The sequence below is a fragment of the Vicia villosa genome, unplaced genomic scaffold, assembly GCF_029867415.1.
Source record: "Vicia villosa cultivar HV-30 ecotype Madison, WI unplaced genomic scaffold, Vvil1.0 ctg.002369F_1_1, whole genome shotgun sequence".
Classification (NCBI taxonomy): domain Eukaryota; kingdom Viridiplantae; phylum Streptophyta; class Magnoliopsida; order Fabales; family Fabaceae; genus Vicia; species Vicia villosa.
This window is the reverse complement of record NW_026705909.1, coordinates 120451-131772: the sequence shown is the minus strand read 5'-3', so window position 1 is coordinate 131772 and position 11322 is coordinate 120451. Positions and strand designations below refer to the sequence as shown.

At 36.4% G+C, this 11322-nt stretch overlaps 1 protein-coding gene across 1 annotated transcript; it reads right to left on the bottom strand.

Annotated features, from left to right (window-relative positions):
* Positions 1-320: 320 nt before the first annotated feature.
* On the bottom strand, positions 321-1299 carry LOC131638668 (nodule lectin-like). Its single transcript, XM_058909231.1, has one exon. The coding sequence runs from the start codon at positions 1251-1253 to the stop codon at positions 474-476; it is 780 nt and encodes a 259-aa protein (XP_058765214.1). The 5' UTR covers positions 1254-1299; the 3' UTR covers positions 321-473.
* Positions 1300-11322: the final 10023 nt, after the last annotated feature.

The window sequence follows — 11322 nt, the reverse complement described above, 5'->3', positions numbered from 1 at the left end:
AATTTAAAACCATGGTGATAATACCATCCAAAAGTTGATACTCATAACCGAAAACCATCGGAAGAACCAAAGGCCGAGAAGCAGCTACTAAAGAACCACAAACTAAGGAATCAAAAGCCATCCAGAACCAAATGTTTTATGTGGAATTCGTATAAATCAGAAGTCGATTATCACAGAAGGCGCCTATTCGGTTATGCCTTGCTGTGATGGATTTGTGCTTCGAAGCTGTGGAAAGGGGCTGAAATTTAACGTCCAAGTCACTTAAAGGCACACTTATTTGCAAAGTTAAGAAGCAGAAAAATCTGAAATTTATTACAAGCTTCTAGCGAACAGGTTGAAGCATATTCTTTATTTAAAAATAGTAGTTATTTATTACACAAGCTGCTAGTAATATATAAGCAAGATCATTATTTAAAATAGTAGTTATTTATTACAAGCTGCTAGTAATATTAGACATAGCTTGTAGTAGATGTTTACAAGTCTGATGTGAATGACCATGAATGGATGTTGTAGGATACATCAGTTACTGAAGTAGCAGATAGACCAACTCTAACCGCGTCCGGGAGCACAGTTTTCAAATCAATGACTTGAGCAATGGTGGAAAATTGATTATTCTCATAAAAGACAATAGCAGTCAATGCGTTAGAAGGAGAGTCATAGATTATACTTACTCTTGTGAATGAACCATTCTCCCAGTTGTATCTCACGGTCTTGGTCGAAATTAAAGAGTTGATGTCGATTCCAATATGTCTCGTTTCGGGATCCCATGAATAGGAGTAAAGATCAAACTCTACACCAACAAATTGATTTATTGAAGTTTTGCTATCAACTACTCCCAGATACGGACCATTTGAGTTGTTGGGAATCACACTATCTACTGGTGCAATAAAAAAGATCAATCCATTAGTTGGAGAATCTCTGGTCGTCTCTATGTCGAAGGTAAAGGAAGTGACGAAACTCGCCACTTCGCCCGTAGCATTGTCCCAAAGCGGTATGGGAATGGTAGTTAGGGCACGACCTGTAGATGCAAAATATTCACCTGGAGGAAATGGTGAACGTCTTGTCAGTGTTAAGACTCCACTGGGTAAAAACTGGGCATCACCTTGTAGGATGACGTTAGAAATAGAATCACTATGGGTGAGTTTGGTGAAATTGAAGGACAGTGCTTGTGCTGGGTTGAGATTTGTTGGTAACAAGAGAAAGATGAGTGAAACAAGAGAAAATAGTTTCTGAGTTGGAAGGTTTGTAGCCATGATGGTACTGTATATGAGGTTTTGATACCAAGTTATGAATGAGGATTGTTGGTTTCTCACATCTATATATATAAGCAGTACGGTTTGCTTTTGCCATCATATTTAATTACAAATATTTGACAATTCTTGTGAAGAGTAATCTTATCTTATGGATAAACATCTTTTCATGGTAAAATATTTACTAGAAAATGACAGAATAACATTTAAGTTTAATAATACTGCAATGTCAGTATACAGAAGTCTTATATACAACCAATCAAAATATTTTAAAATAATAAATCATAAAAATATTATAAAATTTATAATATGACTTAACAGAATACGGTAATTAATTTTACACAATAAGAGCACCCTCTCTTTTCTCTAACATTTATGCACTTTGTTTAAAGCAACACTCATTAAAATAATTATTGGTTAGGAGTGACATTCAGAGAAAGTATAAAATATAGTGCAAGCTTAATTAAAGAAATCTGAGATTTTCATATTTTAGGAAAAACAATTAGAAAGTGCACTAAAAAAAATCAACATCATAATTCAAATCAATATTTAAAGAATTTTATAGAGATTCAGATCATGCACTCTTTGAAAATTGTATTATTCAAAGGCTTAAATAGTCTTTTGGTCCCTGTAAATTAGCGTGTTTTTGTTTTTCGTCCCTGTATTTTTATTTTAGGAGATAAAGTCCTCAAATGTTAAATTTCATTTGATTTTAGTTCCTAAAGTGAAAATTTGCAGGAAAAATCTGCAGATTTCTTGTGGATTTTCCTTTGAATTTTCGTGTAGATTTTAATATTAGGGACTAAAACTAAAAGGATTTTAACATATAGGGACCATTTTCGAAAAAAATAAGATACATGGACGGAAATAAAAAACACGCCATCTTACAAGGAACAAAAGACTATTTAAGCCTAAATTTAATCTATAAAATAATCATTTTGATTTTTAAATATGTCTTTTGTTGGTTATTCTAATCTTCAAAAATGCTTTTCATGAATCAATAAATCCAGTCTTGATACGAACCATTCTAAAGCAAACGCCCTATAAGTTACACAAGGAGAGAAAACCAAATATCTTTCAATTCCATGTCTTTGGGTGCAAATGCTACATCCATAATAATAGAAAAGATAACTTAGGAAAATTTGACGCAAAAATTAATGAAGGCATATTCATAGGATATTTCACGTCTAACAAAGCTCTTAGAATTTATAACACAAAAAACTAATCAACGGAAGAATCAATCCATGTTACCTTTGATGAAACTAACCCCAAAATTATAGAAGTTATTGATTGTGCAGGTATTCTCGAAAGAACAAATATGGAAGGCAATTCAGAACCAACACAGAATAACAATAATGATGAAGTCATAACTGAAGACCAAATAAAAAAATGCAATTACTCAACCAGAAATACAAGAGTCTAAAAAATAATAGAGGCGTACAAAAGATTATCCAATACAAATGTAATTGGGAACATGTCTAAAGGAGTTACTGTAACATCCCAAAATTTCTTATTTAATTAATTTAATTAAGTTTTAAATTAATTAATTTAAATTAGCATTTTATTGAAATTATGTGGAAAGAAATATAAAATGTTAAGTTGTTGGGCCATATGGTGGAATTAGTAATGTGGGGGTGTAATTGTGAAGGAGCCCATTTCTAATTTTATGTTTTTCATAAAATAAGGAAAATAAGAGAAAGGAAGTGGGGAAGTAAAAACAGAAGCTGAAAGAGGAAGAGCTGAAGAACGTGAAGGAAAACCAAAGAGGAAGAAGACTCATTCAAGAACTTGGTTAAGGTAAGGGGGGACTTATCTGATTAGCATCTATTATCGGGTTAGGGGTTGATAGCATAGAATAGATGTAGAATTCGTATCGATTGAGTCATATGATAGATTTAGGGATTTGAGTCAAATTGTATGATGATTGATCATTTTGGTTGAATCTATGATATTTGTGTTGTTATGGCTTCAATTGATGCTTAATGGGTGTATTATGATGTGTATTTCGTGTTGTATGTGTGTTCCATTTCCTAAAATTTGTGCTAGTATGATTTGTGGGTAATTGGAATGTGTAGAATGTTGTTTTTCTGTAGATTTGGGGTTGCAGGTGTCATACCCCAAAATTTGCCCGATCAATTCATGTTTTTTTAATTCACCAAGTGTCAAAATTAAGAGTCACGGGGTTTGACATTCCTATTGTCAAACCCACGCTCTTATGAAACCTATCAATTAAATTTAGATGTATAAATTTTGAGCCCAATTATTTGGCCCAATCTATCACACTAAGGTTTGGATCTTCATTTTTCTACAATAATCTATTAACTATTATTTGATATAATTATTATTATAAACTTATTAACTAATATTTTATTAATTAATATTTTCTTAATTATTATTAATGTTAATTCTAATATTATTAGGATTATCATTATTATTATTTTCAATTATTATTATCAGTAATATAATTAGTTAATTAATTAGTTGGGCAATAGGTCCATTAGGTGTAGAAAACCCTAACTTTGACTATTATAAATGGATATTTTTTTTGTACACCAAGGGGGGAATTTTTTTGGACGGACATTTTTGGAACACCTAATTTTCCCTCACACCTTTTCACATACAATTCTACTCTCCCAATTATCACAAAAAACCATTATTAACAAACTCTCACCATCATTTTCTATCCCATATACACCCAATTACTACAGAAAATTTTCAACCATAAGCCAGAAATTCTAAAAGACACTAACAACATCAAGAGTTCAAGAAGTTTGTTTTGCAGATGAAAGGCAGAGGAGCGTAACCGGAAACCGACATGCTCCCAGTTCGACCGCCGCGCTTCAATCTCCCCCGATCTTCCACCTTGCCGAAACAACTCCGAGGAAGAAGACGAGCCGTAAGACAGGACCTCCGCACACAGTTCCCCGCCGCGACCACGCAATCGGCGGCACCCATTCAAGCCACCACGTCAAGGAGGTCACCACCCTGTTCGCCGCTGGCCACCACGACTCTACTATCGGCGGCCATCTTTCAACCGCAGCCCCGGTCACGCATCATCGGCCGTAACCCACAGACGCCTCCGATCGCGACACGCGCAACCTCCTACCACCGGCATCGCTGCGAGATTCATATTGGAAAGAGGATTTTTTTTTCTTTTTTTTCCTTCTTCTGTTTAAGAAATAGCGTGAGAGGGGAGGAGAAGATTTGTCTTGAAGAAGGAAAAGAGAATAACATTTCCTCTCCCTCCATGCGATTGGCTGGTCATACCAGAATGCGACCCACTTGTTTGACTTTTTTATTTTATTTAGTTTGTGTGTTGTGTTATTATATAGCATATATTTTCCATACCACTAACAACCACTGGCATGCAGCACCATGGGATAATGTTTCCCTTTGTAAACTACAAGGCTCAGGTTCGAATCCTGTCCAAGACAAATGTTTTTAGCACATTAACACTCTCAGATCCAGTGCGCTGCTTCCCCACATGCTCTATGATGCACCCTCAATTATCACCATCAAATCTCCTATAAATCTGATCTAACATGCACAAGGTTGAGGGCCTATCATGGACTGCAAAAGGGACACCACATCAGATCCTGCTCAGGTTCTTTTATCTAATTATTTAGATTAATTAATAGTTAATTATATTTGGTTTAGTTATTTTATTTAAACTAGGATTAGCATATAAATTAGGTTTAGGACCATAATTAGGATTTAGAATTATTTAGGATTATCTCGGATATGTCGATTATTCGACTTAATTAATTTAATTATTGAAAATCACAAAAAAATCTTGATTAATATAATTTTCTCCCCAATCCGACTAAACCTCTTAGTCGCATTGACGAGAAATAATTTTAATTGATCCTTTGTTTAATTCTCTTCTCGACCCGACTAAATCTATTAGTCGCATTAGGCAAGAGATAAAAATATACAAAATTTAAAATACATTTTATTTGCTGCCCGCGACGATCGAATCTATCGGTTAGAGTAACCAGCAATACCTCATTAATCCGTTAACTATAATGATCAAACCTATTGATCATCGCAACTAACGGTGACATATTAAATCAGGGTTGTACGCCCAAACATTCAAAACACACTAAACCACGACACTACAGACTTTCATTTCTTCGATACTGCGATTTTCAAATCTACGATAAGGTAATTCAAAATACCTTGCGAACTTCGCATCTCAAAACTACGATAAGGCCATTCAAAAAGCCTTTAAAACAACTTCAAACCATATCAAATCTAATTCAAAGGCGTACAACCCTGTGCCCGAACTACGTTGACTCTGATTCTCCATAAGGAGATACGTAGGCACTTGGTAACAAGGCGAGTCCCCTTCCCCAAAATCTCACTTTTCCCCTGTTCATTTCCTTAGCTATAAACCTTTAATAATTTTAGCCATTAAACTGTTACCTTAGATTCAAAGCCATAGGAAAGGGTTGAGGGTGCCTAACACCTTCCCTCGACCTGATTATAATAACTTACCCCGAATCTCTTAACTGCATAAGGTTTCCTATTCGCCTTGGTAGAATAGGTGGCGACTCTAAAAGCTAATTTTTAGGGCAGGTTGCTACAGTTGGCGACTCTGCTGGGGATACACTTAATGGTGAATTATTATGCTCCTATAGGTTTTGGCAGGGTTTAGGTTTTTGGCGAACTTTTTAGGTTTTGCCGAACTTTTTTAGGGTTTGGTTGATTTGCCAGGATTTGGATTTTGGGTTTTTTTAATTTTTATTTAAATATCTTTTTATTTATTTATTTATTTACTTACAATCTCCATTTACAATAATTATTTACGACGATTTAAATGAATATTTGTTTCCGTTAATATTTATTGTTGTACCGCATTTTTGGAGCTACAAATGGAAGGACTTGGGGATCAGGTTTTTTTAAATATTTAAATTTAATTTAATTTATTTATTTATTTACGGTTTTTATTTACAGTAATTTTTATAGTAATTTAAATAAATGTTTATTTAAATGCTTACTTGTTTTACTGTATATTTCTGGGTTATATATAAATTGTCGTTAAAACCTAAGCGTGGGAATTATATTTAAGACCAGAGGGGAATTACATCGCCTACGAGTCTTATTATAATTCCACTCAGAGTGGGTTGAATATTCGGAAATGTCTGATACGAGGCTTGACCTTGTTGAGGGCTGGACTTGGTATCTGGCTGATCTCTCTGGGAACCTACCCCTAAAACTCGAACCTCATGGATGAATGAGTTGTTCTAAAATCCAAAGAGACAAAAAGTATCGGCGGCTACGAACGACCCCATGAGACCTTCTAGAATATACCAATGGGAAGGGTAGGCACCCTAAGCCGTTACGTCGAACCTATAAACCTAGGGCTTATGTGCTTATGTGTTTATTATGTTTTTACAATTTGTATACTGCGAGCGTCATGCGTTTTAATTTTGCAGGTGTTCCTACGTGTTCCCTGGCCTGCAGGGACTCTATTTCCAAGACCATGTCCTTTCCACGAAGGGCATCTACATTTATGCACGTTGATTGGCCTCCCGATGGCCATGAGCCTAGTGATTGTCATGAACGGTCACTCCGCGCCTGCATCTACGCACCCCTAGCCTGTAGGAATTTTCTTTTTATATCTTTGTATTCTTACAACTACGTATCCTTCCCACGAAGGACATCTTCGTTTACGCACGTCAATTGGCCTCTCGATGGCCATGCGATCTAGTGATTGCCTTGAACGGTCACCCCGTGCTTACATCTACGCACTCCCTAGCCTGTAGGGATTCTACTTCTAAAACCGCATCCTTCGTATGAAGGACACCTCCATTTATGCACGTTGATTGGCCTCTCGATGGCCATGAGACTTAGTGACTGTCATGAACGGTCACCCCGCGCCTACATCTTTTATCCCTAGCCTGTAGGGATTGTATTTCTAAAAAATTGCGTCCTTCATACGAAGGACATCTTTATTAACGCACGTCGATTGGCCTCTCGATGGCCATGAGACTTAGTGACTGTCTTGAACGGTCACCCTGTGTTTACCCCTCCGTACTCCCTAGCCTATAGGGACTTTCTTTTCTCGTCCATATGTTTTTACAACGACGTGTCCTTCCCCTGAAGGACGTCCTCATTAACGCACGTCGATTGGCCTCTCGATGGCCATGAGATCTAGTGACTGTCTTGAACGGTCACCCCGTGCTTATTCCCGCACACCCTCTAACTTGTGGGGTTTGGGATTTCTATCTGTACATCTTTCATCCCTAGCCCGTAGGGATTTCTCTTCATCCAATATCATCCTTAGATAGGTTGTGTTCCGCATAGAGAATCTTCCCACGAGGGACAACTTCATTGGTACACGTCGAACGACCTCTCGATGGCCATGAGATGTGGTGACTGTCTTGAACGGTCACCAGCCGCTACCTTCTGCGTACTCCCTAAGCTAAGGGATTTCCATTGGCGTGTCATAGCATCTATCTTGCAAGGAGTTCACAAGGGTCTAATATCACCCTTAAATCCGCATAGGCTATTCCTAGGATTATATGTCGCATGTCTGCATTGCATATAAGGAGTTATAATACAAGGAGTCTCTCGCATACGCACGCATTTGCATTTTCATGCATTCATACATTTACATTCGCATCTTCGCCCGCATCCACACTTATCGTGCTAGCCGATTTCCCAAAACTCTCAAGGAAATCAAAAGGATCATAACCTATGGAGAAAGGAGAATCAATTATTGAGAATGAGCCTGATCTTTCAAATGAAAAGGAAGATGCCTTTCACCACGCCAGCCGCATGTCCATGCCTTGTCGTAATAGGATTATAAATACAACGAAGGTTATCGTCGAGCAAGGATTAGTTCAACAAAGAAGTTCCCTCATAGATACACTTAAGAGGTGTCTAGTCATAAAGGGGTTCATCTATGAACATAGCAAATTTTACAAGGACGCTCTACGATAACCTGGGGGCAAGGATTAGTCCAACTGGGGCAAAATCCTGAACAGAGATTCATAACTACGATGGAGAGAAGGCGACGTGTGTTAACTCCACACCAAGGGGAAAAAGGGTCATGGTTTCTCTCTATCAATCTACAAACTCTGGAGGTTACGAACGGTGTGATACTATCCTTAGGAAAAGCAAAAGAGGTTCAGTCAAAGGAAACTCATGAAGTTACGATACGACGAAAACCCACCACTAACAATTTATTCCCGACAGGTTTGACGTGCTGATGTTGTAGAAAGTACAATTCAAATGTAAGTATTTTATATTATCGTATCCACAGAGATTGGAGCGATATCAAAACCGTTCAACAATTTCTATAATTCTAAGCATAAGATTTCAAGCTTGTTTGGTTGAAAGTTACGGAAAGAAAAAATGCGTAAATAACGAAAGATAAGTTTCAGAGGAAAAGACTTGTTGGGAATTGGTTTTCATCCACCAATTCAATATGTAAATCTTAGATCAGTTATACATAATGTATGTTTGTTTCAATATCATCACGTATTGCTCACAACAAAGTTCATGTCTAAACGTTTGTTGAGATTTCTACCTTATGATTTAATCGACGATTTCTCAGCCTATTAAACGATACGGTAGCATTAAGTTTCAATACTTGAAGTGAATATTAAACCTAAATCTATGTCTAGCATTTAGAGTTTAATAGTTGTTATCTTGGATCGAGATTAGAATCGTATTTGTCAATATCAATTCAATCCATGAAATAAACGGTAAAACGAAGATAACAACAATAATGATTCAAACATATATTATATATAATGTCATGATTAAAGAAAATACATACTATTTCGGTAGACTACGACCAATCCCAACAAGAGAGGGATTTAGCTACTCATGGTAGTTTGAAGAACAATGGAAGATCTGAGTTGGAACGACATCAATGACGATTTCGCGACTCTCGATGTATCTCCAGCTCCCTCTCCCTAAAAACCTCTATTCCTCCGTCTATTTTATCAGTATTACAAGATAAAAAGTGAATGTTTTTTTCTGAAATGAGTTCTGCTCTTTTTATAGCAGTTCTGGCCGCCTGAGTTCGCTACGCGAACAGAAGTTCGCTGCAGCGAATGCCTTGCTTCATTGTTAAGTCTTTGTTCTGACCGCCAGAGTTCGCTACGCGAATGATATTTCGCTACAGCGAATGTTTTCTTCAGCTTTAAGCAATTCAAATCTTCTAGAAACCGCCAAAGTTCGCTACAGCGAAATATGGTTCGCTGCAGCGAATGTACCTCGCTACTGCTTGCTGCTAGCGAAACTGGGAAGTTTGATTCTGACTTCATTCGCTACAGCGAAATATGGTTCGCTGCAGCGAATCGGGCCTTCGCTACCATTCGCTACCTTTCGCTGCAGCGAATGCACTGTGTCTGGATTTTTGCCTTTGAGTGCCTGGAGTTCGCTACAGCGAAAGAAAGTTCGCTGCAGCGAATGCTCTGTTTTCTGGTTTTTTACTTAAGGCCAAATCCTGCACAAAAACAAACCAAGCCAAAGTAATCTTGCACAATAATAGTTTATTCAATAATTGGGGGGTTTTATGTGAGAAATATGTCAAATAAGTAAGATAAGTGCTATATTATAATAAGTCATTTTATTGTGAATAAAGCACTTATCAAACTCTCCCCAACTTGAATCTTTGCTTGTCCTCAATCAAAGTAAAAACAAAAGTAAGAGTTTCTAAACCACTTTCACATGATTAACCAAATTTCTTAATGAAGTATAGGAGGCACATGGCTCTTTGAAGTTTGAACATCCAAGGATAAATGTTTTATGACTTCCTTTAGTACTTAGACATATTCATGAAACAAGTCTTCCACATAAAAACCATGTCAATCAATCCAAAGCACTAAACATGTTAATCATGAATCACACTTACCACACTATAAGTGAAAATGATGAGGTATGTTGATCTCTCACATGACAAATTTTGCTAACATCTAGATCAATTCATACTTTCATCCAAGCAAGATATGTTGATAAGCAAGAACATAGATCACTAAGGTCTTTTATGGTTGTAATGTGGCCAAGGTACCAAGGAAGTGTCATTTCTATGGATAATTGAAACAAAAGGTTGTTTGATTAGAAGAGCATTTCAAAGTTTTGACTCTTTTATCCAATAATTCTTATTTCTTCCTTTTGAAAACATTCTTTTATATCCTTTTCTTTTTCTTTCTTCATTTTCTAATTTTTTTTCTTTTGATTCTTAAATCTTTTTCTTTTATTTTGAAGAAAGTCTTTTTCTCTTTTCTCCCCAACTTGAACAATACCTTACTTGCTTTGAATGCTCATTGAGATCTTTCAAAAGATATCATGGTTTCAAGGTTATATTCAAGGAAAAATAGAATCTATCATATATGAACTTTTTATGATTTTCAAAGCTATAGAACAATATCCACTAAGTGGTTTACCTAATGTATTGTTCAGTTCATTAATGATAGATTCATTGTCATAGGGCTCAAAAGGGGTTGCAAAAGATCACTCACTCACAAGGGACAATGTGGCTATATTTGGTTTAGTAGTTATGCTCTATTTCAAAGAATTGCCTTGATCCCTTCTATGTCTTTGCAATTACCAACATAAATGCAAGATTAAGCATGAATCAAACGAGTTAAAACAAGAATTTGTCAGTTTCCTTAGCATATAGTGAACAATGGAAGGTTACCTCACTTTCTTGTTTTTAGAACTAAGTGATTCATATGAGAACATGTCATGGCATAGGATTTAATGAACTAGTTTTATGCAGCTTACTCATGTCATGCATATGCTAAATTCTAAGAAAGTAGTAAACACATACCTTGGATAGTGCAATTCTTTCAAGTCATGCCCTTATCATTGTGCCTTTGGTTTATGTGAAGTTGATCTTCCACTCCATGCTTATTCTTTTATCTCATTTGTTTAGAGGACAAATGTTCAAGCATCATTATTATGGATTGGTCATAAGACACCTTTCCTAATTACTAGATTAAAACACACAAAATTCAAAGATGAAGAAGATGGCATGATTGGCAAAATTTTTGCTGATTCTGTTGTGTTCGCTGCAGCGAAACAGGGCTTCGCGTAGCGAACTCTGCAAAAT

Excerpts from the sequence above, each read along its gene's own strand:
- LOC131638668 (XM_058909231.1), bottom strand. The coding sequence starts at position 1,253 with ATGGCTACAAACCTTCCAACTCAGAAACTATTTTCTCTTGTTTCACTC.